This window comes from Haemorhous mexicanus, chromosome 6, assembly GCF_027477595.1.
Source record: "Haemorhous mexicanus isolate bHaeMex1 chromosome 6, bHaeMex1.pri, whole genome shotgun sequence".
Lineage (NCBI taxonomy): Eukaryota > Metazoa > Chordata > Aves > Passeriformes > Fringillidae > Haemorhous > Haemorhous mexicanus.
The window spans coordinates 27,086,011-27,113,116 of NC_082346.1; the positions used below are offsets into that span (position 1 = coordinate 27,086,011).

Here is a 27,106-nt window from a genome sequence, read left to right on the forward strand (position 1 = left end):
TAATGGTAACCAAAATACACTCAAAACAGGGTTTTTCCACTCTCTCTCGAGCCCCACGTTGGGCGCCAAAATTTGTCCTAGTTTAGGGCAAATTTGGGAGAGAATCCCCAAAAAGGGCTTCTCCAAAAAACAAACCCACACGCCCCTCCCCCAACCGGTTCAGGAAGAATTCCTCGGAGAGAAGTGGAAAGAACCTGTTTATTTTATAAGCACAGCACCCCCCAGCACACACAATGAACAGTACCGGATGACACCACTCTTCCACTGCTCTGACAAAGATGACAAATTCAGAAAAGTCTCTCCTGGGGGTTTGCTCTGTTATCAGTCCCTCCGGCGCTGAGGCAGCTGCTGCAGTCACAAGGTGTAAACTCACTCGCTCCGTGTTCCAAATCCCAGTCCGGAGTAGTTGACAGGTCCAACGGGGTGGGGGGAACAGTCCAGAAAGGAATTTGGACTGTTTAGCTAAATTAACTAATGGCGGGGGGGAAAAGAAAGCAAGAGCAAGCAAAGCAGAAGCGAAGCAGAAGCAAGAGCGAAAGCAAAAAGCAGGGGCAAAAAGCAAAAAGCAGCAACATGCACTGGTGCTATCTGGATGTCCCGCCGAGTGGCTGATAAGAGGCCAAAACAAAACCTTCACTCCACCAGTCTTAAAGGCACAGAACATAATATCCAGCATAAATTACACACACACGAATGGGGATAACAGTCACCCTAGGACAGCCTGGCAAGGACAGAATCCCAGTAAGCACACTGTGTCCAGACATGCAGAGAGAGCCAAGGATGCCCTGGCACGCCATCTTCCCTATCCCCTGGGAATTTTTTATATTTAATTAGAAGAGAGTTAAGGAGAAAGACAAGTGCATGTGTAGGAGTAAACCATCACCCGGGCAGCTGATTTCCTCCATGCAGGAGGCAGAAGCAAAGGAACATTTAATCCTGCTGTCTGAGCATGGCCAAATTGAGATCTACAGGGACTTCTCTGTGCAAATGCTGTATGGCAACAAACAGCCTGGGTAACAGGATAAGCTTTATCTGAACAATCAGCCACTTCAGTGCAGCCTTCCAGGGCCACTCGAACTGGCCAGCAAGGGGTCGCCTGGGGACAACTCCTCCAGCCTGGTAGGAGAGTCAAGAAAAGGAACTGCTGCAGAGCAGCCTGGGATGTGGCTGGATTTGGGCAACATTGCTAAAAATCCTCAGAGAGACCCCCCTTTGCTTAGAAAGTGCCCTGTTACCTCCCTGCCTTGCCAAAGCCCTTCTGCTGCCGCTCCAGGGCGCGAGGCTGAGGCTCCCTGCTCCCTGCCATCAGCCCAGCAGCCAGGGGCCCTCAGCACAGCAGCCCTGGCACCCCGAGCAGGGCAGGGCCCAGCCTCCCTGCCGGCGACCCGCCTGCCTTCTGAGAGCTCCTGTGAGCACAGGGATATTAATGATGCTGCCTTTTGATATGCAAACAGAGTGCTCATTACGCCTCTGCCCCACATCCTCTGAGCGCTTAATTAAAGAGTGTGCAGCAGGCAGAAAATTATCGTCGCCTGCAAAATAAACCAGCACCACTCGGATGGCTTCGCTCTCCCCCTCCAAAGCACGTGCAGCCAGCCCTGGCAGCAGCAGCACGGATGGACAGGTGGATCCACGTTGCCTGATGCTCAGGCGGGTGAATCCCGAGCTCCTGCGCCTGCACAGCCATAACCTGCAGTGTGGGAAGCTGCTGCCAGGCCACAGTGGCTGCGCTGGAATCAGACAGGTTCAGGGCAGCTGTGGCATATGGGACAAACACAAAGCTCTGGGACCACAAAGGCACCAGTGCCACCTGCCAGCACCATGCTGCTCTTTGTCCAAGTTCTCCCAGGCTCTAGGTGAGCAGAAGAGATCCAATTCCATCAGCTCAGGGGAGGAAGGCCTTCCCCAGACCCTGCCTGGATGCTCACCACTGGAAGCAGAGATGGGAACAGGTTATTTTAGTGCTGAGCTTCATGGTGTCTCTGTGTTCCCAGGGAGACCTGGACTCACCACTGCCCTTTGCAGGGAGGACAGTGATGTCCAGGTGTCCGTGATGGTGAGCCCTGGGGAGCTGCTGCTGCTGCAGCCCAGCAGCAAGGCAAGGTTAGGAGGGCTGATGTGCAAAAAGCCGGTGCTTTGACCCATGCCACTGCTCTGCTGAGGGAAGGGGCTCTTCCCAGGCCCATCCCCCCGATTAATCTCACCATGCTCCAGAGTCTTGTCTTGCAAACAGTCATCAGCTTTTTAGGGCTCTGAATCCAGTCTTTGCAGAAAGAAGCAAGTGCCTGCAGCAACCGAAACAGCTCAAAGGGAAGGGTGGGAGTCAGAGCCCACAATTTCCTTCTGCTCCAACTAAACGAGCAATCAAATTAACCTGATAGTGAGCTGAGGGAGACTGCCCTGACCCACTTTCCCTCCCAGGTGGGTTCACGTTTAACCCAAGAGGGCACTGGTCACGGTGGCCCCCAGGGGCTCCCTGTCCCCACTTTGCTGGACCAGAACCTCAGCCGTGACTATCCATCAGAGGATGATGCTTGAAAGTCTGGATTCCAGCACATGGCTTTCCTCCCTCCAGGTGAATAAGAGAGGGGAACAGAGGACAGCAATTTACTCTTGTGTGGGTTTGGGCACATTTTGGGTGTCCCCCTGTCTTGTGGCAAATCTTCCGTATCTGAGCAGGGATCTGCTTGGAGAAAAAGCACTGCCCTTAGCCAGAAGGACACATTGCTTTTTTCCCTTGCCATTTTCTGGGATACAGACTGCATTTGTTGATGCTGTTGGGAAACAGAGATTACTGCAGAAATTAGTAACTCCCACTCACTCCTCTCATAGAGCTGGTTAGAAATGACAGAAGCAGCAGGTGCCCTGTGGACAGTAATGGACTCACTGTATCCCTTTCCACCCAAAAAACACTGCCTGGTTTTTTGGGAAATGGAGAACTTCCTGAAGGCAGGCTTAGGAGCTGCCTGATGCTTTGGAGAAAGATCACTGCTTTGTTCTTTTGCCCATCAATATAAAAGCAAACCCCAATCATGCTGTACGCACTTGCACAACCCAAGTTGTGCTACATGGGCACAAGCATCACTTCTCCCTGGCCTCCCAGGACAGGCTGTGACTGCTGCTTGCCTGAGAAGGTGCTTCAGATACCCACCTGTTTGCTCCTTCTCTTCCCTTGTTCCAAGGCAGAGGTGTTTCTGTGCCCTGGGAAGGAGGCCCTCTCCATGGCAGGATGTTGCTCTCTGCAGCTGGAGCAGCTCAGCGCTGTGGGACAGACTGACCCCAGTGTCTTCCACACATCCAGCAAGGACGTGCTGCGAGTGGGATCTAAGCAGCCCCTCATGTACCTCAACTGCTCCCAGTTGTTCCTGTAGCCTTTCTCCCACACCTCCAGCCTTTGGGGACCTTGCTGCAACTCGGAAGGGCCATAACTCCCACGTCAGCAGCTCTGCACAGCTCCAGGGAATGCACTGCCCCTGCCCTTCAGCCTCCCTCCCGCTCCTCCCGCAAGCAGTGCAATCCATCTCCTCATCTCAGGACTTGCCCTGCCATCCATCACTGACTGCCTGAGCACATTATCCTTCACTTCTCCAGACAGCGGTCGAGGAAGGCAGCTGGCACCAAGGAGCTCCTCTGCTGAACCCCAGGCACGCTCACGCCTTGGCCCTGTGGGGCTGTGCTGCAGGGCTGCAGCTCTGCTGGTTCGAACTCTCCAAAGACCAACAAAGTCCGTGGAGCTGCCTGGCACTGTGGGCACCACCTGTGATCCTTGGAGATGGAAGTTGTGCCAGATGGGACGTCCTGAATACCACCACTGTGGACCACAGCCAGCCAAACCCTCCATGTCCTGGCTAGTCCCCCCAGGGCTGCAGTATGGGTTATGTGCTGCCAGGAGGGAGCTCAGTGCCCTCTCTTTGAGGGAGGGTGACAGGGAGGCTGGGAGTGCCCAGCAGCCCAGAGCACAGACGGGGGCACAGGCATGTCAGAGAGGATGGGGCCAGTTTTTGCCCAGCACTTGAATGATTTTGCCCAAGACCATAAAATTTCAGAGGCAGAAGCCTATTCCTTACTCTGGTATTTCTCCCTGATGCCACTTCATTGAGTTTCCCTTACATTCTTTGACTTTTCCACTCCTCCATGCAGGGGCTTTTGCCTGCAGCACCCCTGCATTCCAGGGTCTGCACTCCTTGTGCTGCTCCCCTGTAAACCCTCCCGACAGCCAGGCACAGCCTTCCTACACATGCCACAGCTGCCCTCCTGAGCCCCCCACCCACCAATCCCTCCTTCCCTCCCTGCCAGAGCAGTTCTAGCCCCTTCGTGCGCTCTGGGGGGAGCAGTGGGCAAACATGAGAAACATAACAGCCCTGACTGATCTAGCAGAGAAATGACAGCAGGGAAATCCCAGTGCTTCCACCTCTGAGATTTCCACAATAACACCTCCTGTGGCAGGGATGTCTCCATGGGGGCATTGCTGTTCCAGGGCTCCTAGGGATTTGACCCAATCTGACCTGGTATCACAGATGTGGTAAACAGAGGAAAAAAACATTTTGAAAGGCTAAAAAGAATCACAGCTTCTGGTGGTATATTACAGACATCAAAACACCAATTCTGACAAATATGTGGTTTAATGTGAGGCAGTAGTAATAGGTGCTACAAATTTAAATACCTCACTGCACACTCAGTACACGCAGCACTTTGGATTAATATGCATTTAGTACAACGCACCAGTATATATTTGTATTGAATTGCTGCACTTCTGTGTGCATGCTAATATGAAATGGCAACATTCAAATGCCAGCGCTTAATCTGGAGCTTTCAAAGACCCTAATGCAATGTTTTGGAGAAGCACCCAATGACCAGAGGGTGGTCAGGCCCTGCTGGCTCACGTTGGTGGGTCCTTCAAGTTTGGAAGAGCAGGAAAGGACAAACAGTCTTGGTTCTCAGATAATGCTTTTTGGGGTGACTTGACATGGACACATCCCAAGGGACAGGCTCACCCACGCCCTCTCTGAGCAGCTCCCTCCTGGGGACAGATGTCTCAGCTCCTGCTGCTCAGCCACCAGCCCTGGCTGGCACTGAGCTCCAAGGTGCCAGTGAGTCACCGGCATGACGTGGAGAATGGAGTCCTCTAGGGATGTCACATTCTCCTTGCTGCCCCTCTGCCCCCAGCAGCCTGGGGAGAGGCCATGCCATGGGCAACCCCACAGCCTGCAGCTCTCTGGCTGGTGCTTGATTCCCTGAGGACTTTTGTCCAGGCTCATGTGAAAGACTTACACTTCTTTCCCAGGGACCATTCTGCAGCCTTGGACCCGGGATTACCAGGCAGCTTCCCACCCACTTTCACTTCTTTCTCTCTAGCTTCATCCCTTTTCTCCCTCCTCCCTTGGGTATTTGCTACCCTGGCTCCATCTCTTAAGCAGACACAAGGCTCCTTTGCTCTCTCCATTCCAGCTTTCCAGCCGGTTCTCCTGCCTTTAAACAAACTGTCCCAGTCTGTTTCAGCCTCTGTCAGCCACCCTGGGCTGGACACGGTACCCCAGGGTGCTGTTGGGGTTCTCTAGGGGCACAGACTGCCCATTCAGTGCCTCAGCCATGCCAAAAACATGCCCAACCTCAAATCCTACTCTCAGTTCCAACCTGCAGTCCTGTAGGGATCCATCATTCTTCCATCCCTAGCAAGACAATGAAACATGACCATCAAGCTTTCCCTTCTCATGCCTCAACCTACCCTTCCCCTGGCAGGTGGATGCCCAGGTCCCTCACACACTTCACAGCCCTGGAAACTGGGTCTGGTGCCACTATTTAAGGAGAAAAATCCCACAAATATCATGGCATCCTCCATCCTTGGAGTTTTGCAAGACCTGACTGGATAATGCCATGAGCAGCCCAGTCTGGCCCCATAGCTGATCCTGATTTGAGGAGGAGGTAGGACTTGAAACCCCCTGAAGTCCCTGTGAGTTTTCTTCTGGCCCTAAGCCCCTGCCCACACAAACTTGAGAGGTGGTCCCAGACCTTTCCCAAGCTGCAAGGGGCTAAACTTTGCTCAGGTTGGTGGCAGCATCTTCTTTGAAGTTGTCCCCTCACAGCCAGAAGCTCCCTCCTCCAAGGTCCCCCTGCTTCACAGGCCCTTTCCAACCTTCCCCTTTTCTGACTCCCTGAGGGACCCCCGTCTCCCTGGCAGTGCAAGGCTCCCACCATGGTGCTGAGTGAGAGCTGCCTTGTCAGAGATGGGAGGCACACATTGCCGGCTGGGGGAGCTGAATAAAATGAGCAGAAAATGTGTTGAAGCCTTTTCCACTTTTTTATGGCTGACAAATTAGTTTTACATTAAGTTTTTTATGTGCTTGGCTTGTTGGCTCTGCTTGGAGCATGGTAGGAGCAGGCAGCGCAGGGGGAGAGGGGACAGCAGTGGGGGCAGCAGGGACAGGTGGCATCGTGCTGCAGCAGATGGTGCCTGTGCATGTTGGATGCAACCCCACTGTCAGATGGCTCAGGCTGCCCCAGCTCCAGGAGAAAGCAATGAGCCTTCTCACCTGTTCTCCCAGGGCTTTGGGGACTACTGCCTCGGGCCAGGAGGAAGAGGGCACAGACTTCCAGGGGGGACTGGGCAATACACAAACCCACTCAGGTCCAGTCAGACACCTGGTTTTGTCCCTTCCCCTGGTAGCCACTCATGAGCCTTTGAGAGCAGGGCATTGTCCCAGTTCCACCTCTTCATCTGGCAAAGAGGGTGGGTACAGTCCATCCCCAGCGAGTGCCTGAAATCCCTGCTTCACTCTCCTCTTCCTCTCCAACTGCTACAGGAAGTCAGAAGAAACCTTGACTCTGCAAGCACCATGATGGTCTCTGATTCCATCCTTAGGAAGCCACAGGAGGGTTCCCTTGGTCCTGGAATAGCAGCAGGCAGGTGAAAGCCACAATGCAATGAGATGGAACCCAATGAATTCTTGGGAAAGGGCAGTCTCATCAAACCCAAAATATCACCCCTCAGTTTCCATCGAATTGCTGCCAGCTCTGGACCAGTTCTAGAGGGGGTGGCTCATAGATGAGGCACAGCCAGCTCAGAGGAGGCTGTTTAAACTACAGCAGACCCCGAGCTGCTGTAGTTTACACTGGGGAATAAATCCAAGCCTTTCATCTATCCATCCTCAGGGGTTTTAAGTGTCTCCTTGCTTGCAGGGGTTAGAAAAGCGAGTGTTTTCAAAGGGAAGCGAAGGGATAGCAAAAAAAAGCCTCCACAGCTGGGAGCAAAGAGCAGCTTTTGTGGAAGTCACGCAAAGAGAGAAATCAATACAGCTCTAAAACAGGCATGACAAAAGAACAAGTGGAAAAATCAAGTGGCCCACCAAATCAAACTGGAAGGTCCAAGCAAGGAGCTTCACAGCTGCCTGGCACAACAGGAGAAGCTACTGAGGAAGAACAAAGATAGAGTAAGAGCTCAAAATATGTGGGGCAACAAAATGGCTCAAGACATCACACTTCCAGTATCAAGCCTCCACGAGTTCTGCTGTGGAGCTCAAGGCAGTGCTCTCTGCAGAGATTTCCTGGACCTGTCTGGGGAGCCAGCAAGGCCCTGTGCCTCAGCTGACCTCTTGTGCTGGTGCCTCCTGCTCCATGTGTGACCCTTCCTTCTTTCTGACTTCACTGCATGCTATCAAAGCACGCTCCTCAGGGAAGGATCAGGCCCTGAGACAGTCCTGAGATTGTTGCTGGCTGCTGTGAGAACAGTGCACAAACACAATGTACCCTGTCATTCACTTTTGCAGCCATGTACCTTTTTCATCGGCACCCCCTGGAGGGGCCAGGCTGGAGGTGTCCCAGCCCAGGGACCCCGCTCATTGCTTTGGCCTGCGAGGACCCAAGACATCCTCTTGCCCTCCTCCGGGGCACCAGGCAGCGTGCCTGCCCTAGACAGCGTCCTTGCCTGCTCCTGTCACGGCACTGGGTCAGCAGCCTGGGAATTGGTTCCAGTGTTATGCCTGGAGGAGAAGCAGCACCAAGATGCAGACTCAGCACAAGAGGTGTCCTGTGGGGAAAAAGGCTGCTTCCCTGTTCCCCCTCCAGCACAGCCAAAAGCATGGGCAAGCCCTGAGCAAGGGCAGGGAAGCAGGAAGCAGCAGGAGGTCTTAGGGAGCTGGGTGAACTTGGAAGGCACCTCCTGAACCTGTATCATAGAGCTAATCCAGGATTTTGATGCTCAGGTAGTGACAGCAGTAGCCACAGGCACACAAGTAGAAGTCTCAAGTGAAAACTCCCATGGACCCCAGGCAGGCTGTGCCCCATGCCGCAGTGCTGTAGCCTCTTTGGCTGCCTGGTGCCCAACCTAAGCTCCCACATGGCCTTCATGGTCCCATGGGACCATCCAGAACTCCTTACTGGCATCTTGAGCAAAGCCCTGACCTTCCACCCTCTTCCCCAGCCTGTCTTGCAGGGGAAGCCCAATTATCAAGCAGCCTGCGGGCCCAGGAAGGGAGCGAGCCGTGAGAGCAGTGGGGGCGGCAGGGCGGGAGATGGCCCCGGCCCGGCTGCCCCGGCTGCCCGGCTGGAGACGGGGCTGCTGCGGCTCCCTGAGAGGGTTCACTGTGGGCAGGGCTGGAGCAGGGACGCTGGTGCATGGAGGGGCTGGGTGCCGCTGGCAGCCCCGAGCTCGCAGAGCACCTTGAGAGGGCTGCTTTGAATCGCTGCCTACAGCCAGGAGCTGCAGCGGGATGAGGCACCTGGCATGCGCTTCTGCGGCTCCCAAATGAGAGCAGCCTCGGCTCTGCCCCTCCTGCCCCGGGCCCTGCCGGTCCCGCCACCCTGGCACAGCATCCCGTCTCTTTGAGCTCTCCAGACGTGACTTGCTGCTCCTGCCCAGCCCCTCCATGTGAAGCTGCAACTCTGCTCAGCAAGGCCACCACCACTGCAGTGCTCCTCAAAGCAGCTGATGGGATACAGCTGGGTGCATCCAGCCTGGCTGGGGAGGGAACAGTGGCAGGACGCCAGCTCTCGCTGGCCCTTGGAGTTCCTGCAGCCACCAGTAAACACACGTGAGGCCCCTGCAGCCACCAGTACACACAGGGATCAGAGGAAGGAAGGGCGCCTGCTTGGGGAAGCTGGCCCCAAGGCTTCCGGCACCTGCAGCCAAGGGAGGCCAGGCTGGGACGTACCTCGCAGGGTGCCAGAGGCGAGTCCCCCAGCTCTCCCACCCTACACTCATGAGAGGTGTGTCACAGGAAAAATTACTTCCACAGTGACCTGGCTGCATGACCTGTCAGACTTTAAACAGCATTTTCCCTCTGAGCCCTGGAGCCAGGTCCTGGGCCAGGACACACGGGCAGTGTTTCAGCGATTGGGGTTTCAGGGCAGGGTGAAGCAGCAGCTCCCCACCTTTGCCAGCACAGACCCAGTGGAAAGCAGGTTCATCCCTTTCCCTCCCAGGGCAGCCCTGCACACTAGCAAGGAGCAGTGCACTGCCAGTGAGGAAACCTTTTCAGGCTCGTGGATGCCATGGGGTTTTGGGGAGGGGGCATGGAGCTGGTACCCAACACTGCATAGGGGATTCAGAGCACACACTGCTGCACCCTCTGAGCAGCAGCTGGAGGAGGCAGGGTCCCCTTGGGGACCCATCTGCCCTTAGAGAGACAGGCAGCTGCTTGGGCTAAGCTTGCAGGGGCAATGTCACCAGCTCTTGAGCAATGTCACCAACTCATGTGCATCCCGGTTACATGCAGGCTCCCACAGAGGCTTTGTGAACTTGAGGCAGTTTAGGATGAAATGAGAGACTCCACTGATGCTAAGGTAATTTAAGGTTCTGTGGAAGTGAGACAACCACATGAGAAGGGCTGGGGAGGTGGAGGGGATGCTGTGCATGCCGGGGCCATGGGTCACACCCGGCTCTCCAGCAGAGACACAGCTCTGGGATGCTCCAGTACTGCTGCCCTGGGCACTCTGCCTGAGACAGTGCTTGTCTCTTGGGGTCAGGGCTGAGGACACAGCAGGTCCCATCACCTCCTGCTGCTGCATGGCCAGGCCAGCAGCCCCTTCCTGGGCAAGCACCCTGATCCCTTATGGCAGACATGCCCTCACCAGTGGAATCCCTGAGCTGGAATAGAGGCAAAACTATCTCAGGACAGAACTGTAGCCCTCCAGTCAGACTTTTCTCTAGTCTCAAGTACTGCAGACAGGATGTAGCAGCCTCCACACTTTCCCTGGGGACTGGCCAGTTCCTCTCAGGGTGTCTCTGCTCTGTGGGGATCCCTATCAAATGTGGTGGTCATGGTCGTACCAACCTCACAGCAACTTAAAAACCCCCAAAGCACTGCAAGTAACAAACAGCACCACATACAATCTGAGACCTTGCATCCTTTTTTTCCAAAATGGGAAAATAATCTGACCCAAAATGCCTGAATGCTGAGACAGACCTGTTCTAAGATCCAGCAGAGCCTATACCTTCCTCTCAGGCCAGCATCCCAGCCTTGGCAGTTCGCAAGGAGGGGCTCTCATTTCCCCCTACACACAGGACACAAGGCATCCAGGCCTAGCAGGTGGCAGGCTGTTCCCTGTCTTAGTCCTTGCAGAGTCTTTTAATGGAAATACTAAGGTTGGTATGGATGCTAGACAAATGCAAACTCGTGTGTATGAACTGGGGGAAAAGCAGAACCGGGGCTAAAAGAAGGGCTGTATTAATAAGCAAGGATGCATTTCTACCTAGTCAAGCAGAGCACCACCAATCCCAGGTCTGATAAGCCTCAGGACAAATGCTGTGTTAGCAGAAGACAGCAGCATGTTATTACTTCCTGTTAACCCAGTAGGAACATAGTTGCAAAAGACAACTTTGAACAGACAGACAATATCTGTCCAAAAATCTAGTTCAGGATTTCCTAGCAAGAGAAATGCAGGAATCATAGGGGGGACCCAGCAACCAGCATTCCCTGTCCTCTGGGTCACAGAGATCCTGGAGATCCCTTGGGGACACATATCTTGGTGTTTGTACATAAGAGAAGATGAATGGGGAAACACATTAGAGATTTTGTATAATAAAGTCACCTTCCCCTCGGTAAGACCTTGCTGTCTTGCACCATGATTGAATGATCCCCGCTCTTCAGTCTCTGACAGGAATTTTCAGGACATGTGAGTGTGTGAATGTGGAGCACCTTACCCTGGCATGGCACGAAGGCAGCACTCGTGGCTGGCTTTGACAGCCCTGTCATTTGTTCTGGGATCAAAGCAACCCATGTACCTGATGGCACCAAGTGTTTCTGAGAGATAGTTTCTGAGGGTTTTTTCTACCTCTGTGAGGAAGCTGGGAAGGCTCTGTGGGGCTGTCAGGGAGGCAGCAGCCCAGGACTGGTTAGGAAGGGGTGTAGGTTGTCAAAAAGACAAACTGCTCTTTAACCAGGCTTTCAATCTCCAGTCTTCACTGACACTTTCACAAATCCCCGTTTTTCAGTACAGTGAAATATGGAGTGTCTTGGTAAATTCCCACCCAGCCTCTCTGCAGATTCATACTATGTGAATGAATTGTGTTAAAAACACCAGAAGCAGCACTAAAGTTACTACTGTATTTCTAACTCCCAAGGAAATGGGACTACAAAAGATACAAGCTGAGTAAAAGCGTTGACTTGGATACAGCATGATTTATGGGGCATATTTAACACCGTGAAGGCTGAAGCACACCTTTAAAGAGAAGAAAACAAAAATACAAAGATATGTGTAAGTCCAATACGGCATTTGATACTGGCTTGGGGTCTCCAGCAGTAGACGATTTTCCTCTTGACCTCAGCCTCAAGGGAGGTGGGAACAGGCCTGGGAGGGATGACCTAGGGGCTGAGCAAAGCTGGGGGAGAGCTGCACTATGTCCCATTTATGTTATTTTCTGTGCTAGGAGTAAGGCAGACCCCAGGAGCTTATACAGTTTTACCTTTTCCAGGGAGGTTTCTCAGGAGCAAGATGGGATGCTAGGGGGATGACCAGCCCAGGCTGTTATGGGTCACAGTGTGCTAAGCAGGTGTGCTGAGCCAAGGCAGGATCCTTAGCTGAGTTAGCACAGCTGCTCTCACCGTCAGTCCTGGGATGCTCTCTGTGCTTGTGGGTATGTGCTTTCAAACAGACATCAGGCAGGCTGGAGAGACCAGCAAGAATCATTAAAAGCCCAGAAAACTCTGCTTCAGTATGAGAGATAAAGAAGTTTAGTCTATTTAACTTCTCAGAGAGAAGGTTAAGAGGTGCCTTGATCATGATCTATTAATACCTACACAGGAGAAATAGTTCAGATAGTAGATAGCTCTTTAATCTAATAGACAAAGGCATAATGTGATCCAGTGGCTGGAAGCCAAAACTCAATGTCTCCAGCCTAGAAATAAGGGGAATGTTTCACCATCAGGCACATCAAGCTCTGGAACAACTCACTCACAGCAGCAAAGGCAGCTCTCCTGAGACAAAGGTGTGCCCATGCTGAAAGGTCTGGTGCAGGAATTACTGGGTACAAGGCTGTAGCCTGTCACCCACAGGGCAAGGCTGAGCAGCCACCATGACTATTTGCACAGAAAATCTGGGACTTTACAAATGAGTGGTTGATTGAGTTTATTTTTGTATAGAGGAGGAGAATCTCTCCCACCATGCCTGCCCAGCAATTTAAAACTGATCTGTAGCCACGATTCTGTGAGTATGCCAAAGTGACTGCATAACATTGAGCCAGTTACTTTTGTCCTCATCCATTTCCTTTACCTTATGTGTTATATTGACTTCCTGTGGCTCTTGGGAGGGCAAACTGAAGAAGAAGAGGGAGTGAAAGGCAGGGGTAAATAAACACATCCTTGGGACATTGCCACTCCTGCACACACAGAATTTATAAGCTGCTCAAGAGAAGGGATTATAGCATGAGCTGTTTATCTCCCCTTCTGAACTACAGAAGCATGATAAGTGTCAAGTATTTTGTTAAAGCTTCTACATGAAGGCCAATGAGAAAGAACATTTTCTGAAAGTCAGGTGTCCCCAAAATATTCCAGTCTCTATCCCTTAAGATCAAGGTATCCAAAACATCACTCTGCGAGAAATCTCGGCTGGCGCTCCTGCGGGGCATAGGAACGATTTCAGTAACCCCGTCGGGCTCTGGCAGACTTTAGAAACTCCTCGGAGGGAGGTTTGCACCCTCCAGCCCTTCAAAGGGAGCCACAGGGCGGGGAGAAGGCAGCGGCAGCCCCGCTCCGCCGCAGCCCTCCCGCGGCTCCCAGCCTGCTGCAGTGCCCCGGCCGCGGCCGCGCTGCTGCCGGGCGGCCGCCAGCGAGCCAACAGCAGCTCCTCCTGTGCCTCACACCTCCCCATCCTCCGGGGACGGCAGCAAAGTTTTTACCTTCTCGGCCCTTCCAGAGAGGCGCTTCCTTCCAGCATGGAAAGCCTGATCCAGGCGGGAGGGCTCCTGCGCTGCTGCCGGAGCGGCTGCTGGCACTGCAGCCCAGGGACAGCCTCCCCTCCTCCGGCAGAACAAACCCGTAGCACGCAGGTGGGCTTACAAACACTACACTGCCATCTGACACGGACTTGCAAAATGCCGTGCTTAAGCACACAAATAATGTTTTCTATTAGTTTGCCTTTAAATTTACGTGCCTTAATGAATTGCTCTTCATGTTACGGACGCTTTGCAGGATATACGGGGTATGTAACGTGGCCAGGTTACTGACGGAATCATAACTTTTCTCCCGACTGCATTTGGAGTGATTAGAACAGTAACCTTCATATCACCTTAACAGCCACGTTGATATTTTATTACATATATTCCCAAACATGTTGTTAAGGTAGGTTTTTTTGACCTTTAGAGAAGAAAATACAAACCCTTTACAGAAATCTGTTGCTGAAGAGCATGGAAAACGGGTATTTTCAAACTGCATTTTGGCTCAGATGAAAATTTACAAGGTGAGTTTACTTGACTCACCAAGTCACCAGCAGTCTCTCTGCTCTCCTGCCTGGAGCCACACAGGGGAAAAATGATGCCTTTTAAACAGAACCAAATTTTCTTGATGAGGGTAAGGTACAGCCACAGCAGTCCTTCCCTCTGAAAACAAACTGACCACAAACACATACCACAGAGCCTAATTAATATTTTAATGCTTAACAGTCAGAGATAGAGAGCTGTAAATATGTACTAACAAACAGCATCTTTCTAGATTAACACTTAAAATACCAGGGCAGCATCAGAAAACACGATCATGCCCAGCTGAAATCCGCAGAAGCATCTGTTTCTCCTTCAACTCTGGTTTTATTCCTCTTTTTTTTGCACTATTCTCTCAAATTGCTTTCTTTCATATGAGACAGCCTCTACAGCACCTGTGGGTACGAGTCCAAGTATCTCTGGACTGTTCCAAGTCATGGGACACCCTGGATTTCTGCAGATGAATTTTAGAGCAGTCTCAGTGATGTGTAAGAGAGGAACAAACCCTGACTCCTTGGAAAGACTGGGAAGCACGCAGGTCTTGTATTCTTACTGCGAGCCCCTTGATTTCTTCCTGGCACTGGTCCCTGGATTGGTTTATACCCCCTTTGGCCAAACTCCTTGAAATCCTGCCATTCCTGCACTTCCATTGCCTTGGCCCCAGTGGGAGTGGAGCACAGCCATGGCTGTGGGCCAGCTGGATGCCTGCTCGCAGCTGCTCCCCACCGCTCGCTGGAGGTGCCAGCTAAGTGGGAGCACAGGTCAGGTGCATGCCATGGGCACCTGGAGCTGTCCAGGGCCTGTAAGCCACACAGGGTGGCACTTGGGGCCATTGCACAGATACCAGGTGGGCTACGCCATGGCAAATGAATCAGCAGGAAGGGGATGGCCTGAGCCAGCACATCACCTGAGAAGCACCAGCAACAGAAACCCCAGGGCCACCGGCTTGTTTCCAGCAGCAGCTGGTGGCATGGCTCCTTCCCAGCTCCAGGAAGAGTCAGACAGGCAGGAGCCTCAGTCCTTGTCCTTTGCAAGGCGTAGGAAAACAAGCGAGAGAGAGTGGCTTCAGGGCTTTCTCATTCAAAACAGGGATACACCAATGCAACAGCACTGTATGGTGAATGCTACAATGGGGAGCTGTTGCTATGGTGAGGGAAATAATATTTAAGCACCAACTGTTTATAAATATAAAATCCCTACAAAGTTTTCTAAAATTAGATTAAGAGGGCTAGGGCTGTCAGGATATTGTAAAAAACTTGAGAAATACCAGTATTTTTGGACACACAAGATCTGAGTACTCCTAAAACAGCAAATGTAAGTCCAAAATGCTAAACAACAAACGTGACAATCTGCCGTTGTTCTTCCTGAGTTTTAAAGGCAATCTCATAGCTCTGAACTCACTGTCGCAGCCTGGCAGGCCTCTGAGAGTGGAAGGCGAGCCCAGTGTTCCCAGGGATTTATTCTTCTCTTGACTCAAGCGCAGCGCAGAGACTTGGGCCCCACTGCTACTCATAGCCTGCTCTCTGCCAAGTGTAGTTCCGAGCGGCTGCTGAACATGCTCGGGTCCTGTGATCCCACAGTTACGTGTTGCAAATCCGAGAGTCAGAGAAAAAAATTTGGAAACCCCTGAGCTGGGAAGGCAGCTCCTTGCAGAGCTCAAGATTTTTCAGAAGATGCATGTTGCTCATGTGGGTGTAAGAAGAAAACTGCTGTGCCCAGTGCCCAGGCAGCTCCAAACATGCCTCAAATAAAACAGGGATATAAAAAATGAATATCCGTTGTTGCATCCCCAGGATCATAACCTGTCTTTTGCTGGCAGCTGCCATTTCAGCAGAGCTGCAGTTAAACTGCTAAAAATGCAGTTTAGTTGGCAAGCGCTAGGTAAGAGGGAAACATTCGAAAGTTGCCAAGAGTAAATGTCTGACCTGTTTCTAGGGGTCGAACAGAAGCAGAAGGAGGAATGTGACTGTCAGAACGCAGCCACTTCAGCTGCTCTGACACACTCCCATGTTTCTTTTCTCTGTCCATCCTGTCCCACCTTCCAAGGTGGGATGGACGGTGGGAAGGTGCCCTCACCTGCCAGTATTTTTGCACTGGCACCACTGAGGATGGTTTTGGACCCTGCTTGTAGCGGTGAGCCCTGATTTAGGCGGCACAGGGAGGATTCCTGGCGTTGGAGAATCAGTCCCCATGACAATATTTTTTTTGATGAGCAAAGGCCACGGGAAAACGAGGGGATGAATGTGCACCATCATCACTACTAAGTCCGGCAGGGCTCGAGGGGCCGCTGGTGCCCCAGCAGCGGGGCGAGAGGACGGTGTGAGTGACCCGCTGCCCTGCGTCCAGCCGGTCCGCAGAGATCCCCTGTCCCTACCAGCACCCAGCCTGGGGGTCACATCTCACGGGGGGAGCCTCACCGGGCCCCCTCCCGCCCCAGCGACGGGAGGGGCTCTGGCCGCTCCGGCCGGGCGCCTTGGAGAGGTAAATAAGGAAAGGGGAGTTTCCTGCCCGGCAAAGCCGGGGAGCCCGGCGGCCGGGCTGGGGTGTGCGGGCGGCGCGGCGCGGCGCGGGCAGCACGGGGCGGCGCGGAGCGGAGCGGAGGCTCTGCCGGAGCCGATGCCGGTGCCTGGCGCTGTGCTGCGTGTGCCCGTGCGCGCTGCCGGCCGGAGGGAGGAAGGGAGGGAGGAAGGGAGGGAGGGAAGCGGCGCAGCCCCCTCGCCGCCCGCCCCTCGCCCGGCGCGGCGCGGAGGGCGTGGAGAGGCGGCCCCGCTCGGCGGGTGCCCGCTCGGGCAGGGCAAGGCAGGGCGGCAGCGCGGGCAGGGCTGAGCCCCCGCAGCGCCGCCCGCTGAGCTCCGCCGGCTGCCGCCCCCGGGCCGGGCCGGGCTGGGCCGGGCTCGGCGTCCCCCGCCCCAGGATCCGCGGCCGGGGATGCTGGGGACAGCCCGCCGGGGCGTTCCGCCAGGTAAGGGGCGCCGGGGGTGGGGGGAGAGCGGCGCAGAGCGGCGGGGGTGCCCGGGGGTGGCGGGCTGGGGCTCTCTCGTAACCCTTTCCGCGCCACCAACTTTCCAAGGCAGAGAGACGTCATCCGCAGCGGCGGGAAGGACTTTTCCCGCTGGTGCCCAGCCTGGCTGCGGCGGGACCCCGGCCCGGGCTGCGAGCGCCCATGGGGAGCCGCCGCCCGGGGCTGCCTTAGCGGCGGGGGCACAGCAGCCCTGGCCCCAGACCCCCGGGGGAACGAGCTGCCGCGAAACTTGGGCTGCTGTTGGGCGAGGAGCTGCGCCTGGAGCAAGTGAGTAAGTCCCCGGTGGCACAGGGAGGCCAGATGCCCTGCCCGGCCGCGTAGCCGCGCCAGCCGGCGGAGCAAATGCCCCGGCGTTTGCTGTCAGACCTCCAGGCGGTCTTAGAAACCTGCCGTGAGGGCTCAGGCTGACGAGGAGACCTCGCAGAGCGGGGTGCAAGCACGCCATAGCATGGAGCGATCCTACGGGAAAGCTGTGCGGTTCGAGATTTGGGCTCTTGACGCGGCGGTAGGTTAGGGACGTTGCAAAAAGAGTGTTTTGAGGTGGTGAATGAGCGCGTTCATCCCAAAAGAGCCTTCCCAGCTCCTGGCAGGGAGTGCTCTGCGAGTGAGCAGGCACCAGCAGGCTGGTGGATGGCTCAGGGGAAGGCGGAGAGCACAAAACCCCCTGTATTTGGTTTACCGAGGCGTTCGCATCCTCGGGAAGAGGTAGATGCAGTTCAGCGGATGAGGGATAAACAGGCACAGGTGGATGTTGCGATAAGAAAACTCTGGGACCGGCTGGGGTTGGCATTACTTGGTAGTGATTAATTAACTGAAAATGTGTATGCTGTGTGCCAGTAGGAAAGAGACTGATTCCCTGTTGAAAGACCTGCGATTGTTTAAGTGCTGATCAAAGCGGGCAGTAATCTTCTGGTGTTAAAGGATCTGTCGGTCCCTCTGAAATGCAGAGGGAAAGAACAGAGATAGGGGAACAGGGGACATGCCAGGTGGCTTTGAGCACAGGAGTCCTGTGCCTTACCGTAAGAAAAGTGCTGCAGGAGGTGATGAATGCAAAAGCAGAATGAGTCTGGGGGCACGAAGCACCTCCACTTGGCACACGGTGAGGCACCAGAGGAAGGTGGCGGGCACAAGTCCCAGTTGGCATTTGGAGCTGTGACTGTAGGGAAGCTCTAATCCTGTACGGCTGAAGAGGAGGCAAGGCTGAAAATTCATTTCCACCACGTCAGGATCTCATGTTGGTGGGGCTTGCTGAGCGGGAGGCTTGGGGGCAGAGACCAGCCCTGCTCACGTGTCTGTGATGGTGCCCAGAGTCAAGTAGGGGATAGGGGACAGCTCAGTGCTGCTTTTTCTCAGTGGTCTCTCTTTCCTGTGGGGAGTGGTGGGGTGCAGCGAGCCAGCGCCCAGGCTGGGTGGCCATAGGTGTGTTTGGTGTCCGCCAGCCTTTGCAGAGCCAACAGCATGACTAAGCCACTGCGACCAAATGGGTGCTTGCACCCCACCAGAAGCCTGTTTTTTCTGCCTCAGTGGCCACAACGTTGTACAGGATGAACTCTTTGCTCAATGGGAGAACACTGGGATGTGTTAGGGCCTTTGCCAGTGGGTCGCTGGCTGAGAGTTGTTTTGCAAACCCGTGACTTAACTTTTGTGCCTGGGTGGTGATGTGGGGAGGAGTGGGGCTGCAGAAGGGAGCTGCTGGCTGGGTAGGAAGGCACCACAGGGTGCTGGCTGCCACTTGTCCCCTCCAGCATCCCTCAACCAGCCGTACTGCTCTGGGCAGGGCATGCAGGGCTGTTACATGCTGGGCAGGGGACAGAGGCGCAGGTGCAGGGCTGAGCAGGCGCTGAAGTTGGTGCTATGAACTCTCTGGGTGACTAGGCATGCATGAGTCTCTGGGTGGGGGAAGGGAAAGGGGAAAGAGGGGTTGTCTGCCATGAGTCACATTTTGGGATGTGTCCCCTGGTGAGCCTGCTGCAGTCTCACTTGTGTCAGGAGGGGGTTTTGCCTTATAACTCATGGCCTTGTGCAGGGTGTGCCGTGTGCTCCTCTGTGCCAGTGTGCCTGTGCCCAGCGTGCAGGCAGGTGGGCAGGCAGCCCTGCCCACTCCCGCAGTCATCCACCCCTCTCCCTGGCACTGAGACCCCGGCCCGGAGCTTCTCAGGCGATCACTGCTCACAGTTGTGTTTTCCAGCTGGTCCCAAAGTCCTGAGTCACTCTGCCGTTTCCATGGAAACAGCCTTGCTGGCGGGAATCGGTTTTGGGGGTAGAGGGTGCCGGTAGCTGGACTGGCACCAGGCAGGCCTGCGGGAAGAACTGGCAAGGCTCAGGCACTGCTCCAGTGTGCCAGGGCTTTTGCAAAGGCTGGAGCAGGCACCTCTGTCGCACAGACCCTCACACCTTCTTCAGCTCTCTTTTCCCTTCCTTCCTGCCATGGGGAAGCAGAGAGGTTTTCCTGACAGTGGAAAGGGAGCTCAGGATGAGCCCAGCCAGGCTGAGGATACAGCTTCTGGGGAGCTGTTGAGAGATGGGGACAGCCTGGAAGGCAACCAAAAAGAGCAGGGTTCTTTTTGACTGCCCTGTGAGAGAGCCTTCAGAGCAGCAGTAGCAGTAACTGCAAGGGCTCCTGCCTCAAGCTGCCATCACCTCTGAGTTGCCTGAACACGGCCACCTCCGGGGAGCAAGGGAACCCGCAGGGAAGGCTTGGGGCAGGAGTCAAGGCAGCTGCCCATGTGGAGATGCTGTGGGAGCACCCCACGAGGACGAGAGTGCCACAGTGCCGTGAGGCACTGCCCTGTCTAACACCTAGCTGCTTTTGGAGCAGAGGAGACCTGTGAGTGGTACCGACCCCTGCAACTTCCCCACGGACTCCAGCCTGCCTGGCAGCGCCTGAACTCAGCTGCCAGTGCAGCCTTCAGTGCCACGGCCTGGCTGCATGACTCCAAAAGCAGGTAATTCCCATCAAACCTAGGAAGACCATGCCCAGAAGAGGAGCCCCCGGTCCCGGTCCCTGCTGCACGATGGCTGGCCGGCCGCATTCACTGCTCCCAGCACCGCACCGGTGACTCACAGATGCCATTCAGCTTAATTCATCACCTCCGATCTCCCCGGCACTCCGGGGCTGTCTTGCTGGCTTCTTGCCTGCTCATCTCCCTCAGAGCAGTGCTGGGAGTCAGCGGAGGAGGAGGAGGAGGAGGAGGAGGAGGAAGGCAGGTGATTACGCGTCCGTCCGCTGCTGTTGGCAGGTGCACAGGGTGGGGGAGGTTGCGCTGCCTGTGCCCATCCTTTCCCTTCCTCTAGGCTCAAGGCTGCGGGAAGTGGGGCAGGGGAGAGGAAAGGCTCAGCACCTTCCTCTTCTAACAGACAATGCTCCTGTCCCTGTGCCAGGCCCTGGCTGGCCTCTTGCTGCACTTAGAGCCGTTTGCCGGATGCTGTGTATCCCTTGTGGACAGCCTGGTCCCAGTGCGACTGCAGGCAGCTGCACAGAAATGCAGGCAAGGCAGCAGAGTGCTGTCTGTCATGCCGTGTCCACAAGGGGGTTAGGGTTGGGAAAGGGGCAGTGGTGGCCCCAGCACAGTCCCAAAAGAGCCCATGTGCCTTGTGGCAGGCCCCTTGCAGCACCACAGTGCCAGGGGCTGGAAGGTGTGAGTGATGTACCCCCACCCCATGTTCTGTCTCATAGTCCCAAGTGCCTGGAGGGACACACTGAGCTCGGCTCCCACCCTTGGGCTGCATTTGCTCATCATCTTTGGTGGAGCTGAGCTGGAGACAGAGCAGAGGGTGATTTTGACTGAGAACACTTCCAGCACAGAAACATCTAGGAGGCCAGTGTATTGGATGACTCCCATGGTCTGGGGCTGAGGAGCCAAAACGATCCATGCCTCACACAGGACTCTTAGATGCAGCTCCATGTGGGCATGGCCCTCTCTCAGCTGCTGTCTGAGCTGCTGGCCCTGGCTATCAGGCCAATTTAAGAACAAGGTTCCTCAGGGCAGGAATGGGAGTGTGAGCAGCTGTCCTGCTGTGCCTGTGTGCAGGACACATCCTCCTGGGGCAGGTTGGCTGCAGCCACTGCTCAGCCGGCCCCTCCGAGCCTTGTGGAGCCCGGCACAGCTCCTCCTTGGCAGGTGGTCACACCAGCCTGGCTCTGTCTGATGGATGAACAAGAAAGGCAGTGGGAGTAAAAGTGTTCCTCAGTTGTCCTGGCAGCTCCCAGGTGCTATGTGATTTTGCTGCCCCAGGAGCTCCTCCAGAGCACCCAGCTGCCAGTGGCCACTGTCCCTGGAGTCCAGGGCTGGATTGAGCAGGAACTGCAGCCCCTCAGGGACAGACAGTGATGGGAGGAGGCAGAAGAGCCAGCTGGGAGGTGAGAGGAGGCTCTGGCTGGCTTTAAAGGCCACAGATGAGACATCAGGGAGGGAAGCCTTCTCTCAAAACCTTCCCCTCCCTGGTTGCAGCTCAGCAGATGGGCAGGACACATGTCAAGGGGCAGCAAAGGCTGAAGCTGGGCAGTGGTTTAGCACTTGCTCAGCCAAGGAGGTGAATCAATGCCCCGTTTTTTCCCCTCTGCCACTTGGGACATTGCAAAGGGGAATGGGTCAGTGTGGGTGGAGAACCTGAAATGCTCACAGCCAGTGAGTGATCTGGTGGGAATTGGGACCAAGAAGGCATCTGGTCTCTGGTTTGCCTTTTCTGGGGAGCCGGTAGCAGGTTTCTGCTATAACCAGGACAATCTGAGTCTCATCTGCTCCGGCATCCCTCAGCAATGAAGCAAAGAGTAGGGGTTGAGTGGTGTGTGAGGGATGCAGTGTGGTTGGCCATGACTAGAGAGCAGGAAAGCATTCCCACTACAGCTCCACTTAGGGAGCATGCAGAAGATACCTGGGCCAGGAGATGCCGGCAGGGACTCTCCTGTCCTGTTCTGCCTTACTAGACCTGGAAAAACACTTTATCCAAGGGAGAGAATATCCCATGTGGACAGTGGGGCTGAGTTTCCCCATTGCAGGGTGGGTAACCCAAATCCAGCAGCAGCAACAGCCAAGCATCTCTGACTTCAGTCCTCCAGCCATGGGCCACAATCCTTGGTAGGCAGCAGTCCAGGTGAAAGCAACCTGTATTCAAAGTGTCCTTTTGGGTCTAAAGCACAGCTCTTAGTGCACAGACACAGGGAGTGCTGGTGGGCAGCTGCATGCAACAGCTGTGCCAGCCCCCCTGTCCTGAGGTCCTGCTCTAAACCTGTGCTCCCAGTGAGAGGTCTCTCGAGTTGATAGTTCCTGAAGCTTCCTGCCTCCACAAATCAGCTGGGGCAATGAGTAAACAACAAAAATATTAGTTTTAAAAAAGCAAGGCTTTTTTACTCACCTTTTTTGCTCACTCTGAGCTGCCCTCCTGGTGTCACTTGCTGGCTGACAGGATCTCCCCAGGGTGTGGAACATATTGAGGACATGGGAACAACACATCGTGGCAGCTGCTATGGGCTCTGCAGGGACCACACCAGGAACACTGCGCTGTCCCAAGCCCATCAGGGATTTCAATGTGCTCTGGGTTCTAGCAGCCCTCACATGCTGAAATCCATCGCTGGAGCACTGGTCTCCCTCAGAGACCTTGTTCCAGCAGCAACAGCACTGGCTCTGACAGTCCCGCCCACAGTGACCTGGTGCTGGGGCTGAGCAGGGGACCAGGCACTCACTATGAGCTTGGGGCCAGCATGTTGTTCTCCCTGGGGACCCACAGAGAGCAGGCAAGAGGAAGCAATGGCAGTGATGATACAGTGGGCTCTGCTGGGCGAGCAGCAGAGATACTTGGGTCTTGTCCCCTTAGTTTGCTGGAGGTGGATGGGCAGGTGAATGTACCACACTGTGGGAGGAGAGACATGGAAGGAAGATGGGCAAGGGAAAATGGGTGCAGGGGAGCTTCAAAACCATTGCTCATACTGGTGTGTCTTCCACATACAGGTGTTTTAGCTTGTTTGGAGTTTCTGGGATGCATCCTCTATGTTCCATCTCCCAGCCCCACCGATCCCCCAAGAGCAATAGTATGTGGATATGAAATGCCTGTGCTTTGGAGAGCAGCAGGCAGTCCATGAACATTATTTGGTTAGTGAACAGGGGGAATACTGAAGCACCACCACAGTTACATCCCCTCCCAGCAATGTGGCAGCTCCCCAGGCATGACAGGTCCTCCCCCCTCATCATGGTCCCATACAACAGTCCTGCTCAGTTTCCCCTACCCTTGCCTGTGTTGCAGCAGCAAGGCAAGGCTAGCACTACTGAGGTTGCTCTTTGCAACTACAGCCCCACTCTTCCTTGCACCCATCCCTGACGCCAAGTGCTACTGCCCTGGTTGGCAATAGAGTATGGAAGAGATGCAGTTTCGCATGCTTCCTCCTTTGTAGTATTGTTTTTCCCCTCTGGTGCTCAGAATAGGAGAGCCCTGAATCCCGGAGCGGAGCAGGATCTTACCAGCCCCATGAGCTCATTGCTGAGGGCACAGCTCTGGCTGCACTTGTCCCCAGAGGCTGACAGACCGAGATGGCTGTTGGACCTCTGTGCAAAGAGGTTTGCAGCTCCAGGAGAGACACTGCCACTCTCCCAGGCAGGAGGTTGCTGGCCTGGATGGGCCATGCCTTATCCTGACAGCTGAACAGAATGGATGGAGACATGATAGCACCATCCCCTGACCTTTCCCTGCCACAGCTCCTGCACTGGCTTTCCAAGTGACAAGTGACTCACAAGGCAGCTGGGGAAGAGAGTTCGCAGCAGCTGGATGGAGACAGACGGTGTTACCACCAGGTTCTAACATCCCCTGCCTGGGTTGCAGTACATGGGGTGAGCTATGGGCCACAAGATTTATGTACACTCACCACCTGGAAGGAACAGGGCTGAAGTGCTGGCTGAACATGTTTCTCCAGGCTTGCCAGCCTCTGCCTTTTATTTTTCTTGTCTGAAATGGGGTTCGACAGTGTGTGACTGGGATTCACATGGTTATGACTGATGGACGTACATTAGGAGGGCATTTGTTGGTACCTGCATTAGTTGGATACTTGGCAGTCCATGCTCAACCTGTGAATTCTCTGTTGGGTTGCAGACACCAAGACGACCTGCGAAGAAGCTCCATGAAGGTGACCAGCCATGCAATGTTCCTGGAAGGCTGTACTCCTCCTAGCCTTGGCATCCATTGCAATCCAGTACACAGCAATCCGGACCTTCACTGCCAAGTCCTTCCATAGCTGCCCTATCCCTAATCCTGTGAACTGCAGCCTGAGCCAGGACACTGATGTGGCTGACAGGCTGTGTGATGAGAATCCCACTTTCCCATACAACCTCTCCAGGAAGACTCATGTTCTCATCCTTGCTACCACCCGCAGCGGCTCCTCATTTGTCGGGCAGCTGTTCAACCAGCACTTCGATGTCTTCTATTTATTTGAGCCCCTCTACCATGTCCAGTACACCCTGATCCCAAAGCTGACCCAGAGCAAGAGTACGACAGACAGACGGGTCATGCTGGGCGCCAGCCGAGACCTGCTGAGGAGCCTGTATGACTGCGACCTCTACTTCCTGGAGAACTACATCAAGCCCCAGCCTATCAACCACACCACCGACCGCCTCTTCCGCAGGGGAGCCAGCAAGGCCCTGTGCTCACCACCTGTATGTGAGTCCCTGGGAGCTGTGGATCTCCACTTGGAGGAAGGAGACTGCGTGAAGAAGTGTGGGACCTTGAACCTGACGCTGGCCACTGAGTCCTGCAGAGAGCACGGCCATGTGGCCATCAAAACCGTACGGGTGCCCGAGGTCAGTGACCTCCGGGCCCTGGTGGAGGACCCGCGGCTGAACCTGAAGGTCATCCAGCTGGTGAGGGACCCCCGGGGGATCCTGGCATCCCGGAGTGAGACCTTCCGAGACACCTACAGGCTGTGGAGGATCTGGGATGGCACTGGCAGGAAGCCATACAACCTGGATGTGACCCAGCTCACCACAGTGTGCGAGGACTTCTGGAACTCTGTGTCCACCGGCCTCAACCGGCCACCATGGCTCAAGGGCAAGTACATGCTGGTGCGGTACGAAGACCTGGCCAGGAACCCCATGAAAAAGACTGAGGAGATCTATGATTTTCTGGGCATCCCCATGGACAGCAACGTCGAGCGCTGGATACAGAACAACACCCGAGGAGACAGGTCCTCCTCCAAACACAAGTACGGGACTGTGCGCAACTCGGCGGCGACGGCGGAGAAGTGGCGCTTCCGTCTGTCCTACGAGATCGTGGCGTTCACCCAGCACGCCTGCCAACAGGTGCTGGCGCAGCTCGGCTACAAAACTGCTGGCTCTGAGGAGGAGCTGAAGAACCTCTCCATCAGCCTGGTGGAGGAGAGAGACTTCCTGCCCTTCTCCTAAGGCAGCTCCAACGGGCCTGGTTTTGATGCGTGCTGTTTCTAACTGATGCCTTATTTTATTTTCTTTCCTTTTGTTTCCCCCTTTTTCTCTCTCTCGTCTTTTTCTCTCCAAAATTTGCACTAAACCTTGAGCGGGAATCTCAAAGGCCGAGTCCAGGGGAAGTGACTGCTGCCCCTCAATACATTTTGGATGCCAGGAGGAGTTGGGTCTCTCCAATCAAGAGCTAGAACTCTGGATGGGTAACAATGTTTACAAAACACACAAAATGTATAAAGCAACCTTCAAGCTTTCCAAACCGAAGGGTGTCTGGGGTACTGTACTTTTGCACTGTTTACTTTTACAATGTAAGAGGTAAATATAAATATAATTTATGAATGGTGTCATCCCCTCCAGAATAACTCCCCCTGCCCCCAATGAACACGTTAGACTGGAAGCTGAAAGTGGAACAACCTCCTCATTTTTGATCTCAGTCCGACATGTCTGTCTGTTTAAGTCCTGTTATTGGGCTGGGCAGTTGGTCAGCTGCTCCTACATGGTTGTTTGGTAACACCTGTGATATTTCTTTGTGCCAAAAACCCACTAAAAGGAAGAAAAAAGAAAAAAAAAGGGAAAAAAGCGATTGGGTCATTTGGTAAAAGCCCAACACATTTAATGCTTTATTTCTGTGTTTTCTGTAAATAAAAGTGCAATAAAACTGACCTGGGGGTGAACTTCAACTGAAAGACCTCAGCAAGTATACTGGGGTGGATGCATCACCAGGCAAACAGCAGCATCTCCTGGTTTGCCCAACTCCTGCGAGGCGGGAGCGAGGCTGGGAGTGGGTAGGACAAGGCTAGGGGAGGAGACACCACAGCCCCCAGGGTGGCAGGGAGCTGCAGCTGCCTCCAGGCCTGTGCATGTTTGCATCTGAAGTGTGTCAAAATGCAAGCAGTTAAGCCAAAAGCAAGAACCCATGGTTATTTACTGACCTGAAAACTTGTTGGTTTGCATGGGGGCCTGAGACTTGCTGGAGTGCCTGACTCCAGAGTGCTAATGGCACCAGCAGAGTGAACCCATTCCCATGAGGCTGACCCCCACCATGTCTGACAGTGCTGATGCCAGTGCTGGCATGGCCTACCCTGGAGGACAGGGAAGGTGCTCTGGTGCAGGTCATGAAACTGCCAGAATGGAAATGAACGAACAAGATGATCCTGGCAATACACAACTATTCCTTCATGAGCTGCCTGCTGCCTGCAAGACACCTGGGCCTGGGCAGGTGTCACGGCTGTAGCTGGCATGCAGCTGCCAGATAAATATGGCCATGTTCTAGGCTGGCTGAGTTTGGAGGTCTGATATGGCCACATTTATCTGGAGGTCTGATATGGCCACATTTATCTAGCATGCCAGCTGCAACCATGACAGGCAGGTCAGAAAGCTGCTGAATGGGGGACCCAGGCATGCAGGGCAGGAACACTGAAAGCCTTACACATGACACTGCTGGTCTACTTGATCCCCATCTTATGAAACAGCTGGCCAGCTCCTCCAACCCAGCTGGCACAGTCCCAACAGTTGAGCCCTCAAGACACGTCCTGCAGACCACAAGCAGCTGCAGATGGGAAGCCACTGGGGCCAGTCTCCTGGGTAGAGAGGACAAAAGTGGCCCAGAAGTTTTACAGTTGCTCCTGGAGCCAGGCAGGGCAGTGACTCACAAAGAGATGAGACCACAACTTGTGACATTACTCACAGCTGCACACTCCCAGCTTTGAGCCCGCTCCCGGCCCAGAGGTGTCTGAGCCACCCACAGCCCACCTACCT

At 54.6% G+C, this 27,106-nt stretch overlaps 1 protein-coding gene across 1 annotated transcript; it reads left to right on the forward strand.

Annotated features, from left to right (window-relative positions):
* Positions 1 to 16,755: 16,755 nt before the first annotated feature.
* CHST1 (carbohydrate sulfotransferase 1) lies at positions 16,756 to 26,010 on the forward strand. Its single transcript, XM_059849451.1, has 2 exons — positions 16,756 to 16,868; positions 24,009 to 26,010. The coding sequence occupies exon 2, from the start codon at positions 24,053 to 24,055 to the stop codon at positions 25,310 to 25,312; it is 1,260 nt and encodes a 419-aa protein (XP_059705434.1). The 5' UTR covers positions 16,756 to 16,868; positions 24,009 to 24,052; the 3' UTR covers positions 25,313 to 26,010.
* Positions 26,011 to 27,106: the final 1,096 nt, after the last annotated feature.

Excerpts from the sequence above, each read along its gene's own strand:
- CHST1 (XM_059849451.1), top strand. The coding sequence starts at position 24,053 with ATGCAATGTTCCTGGAAGGCTGTACTCCTCCTAGCCTTGGCATCCATT.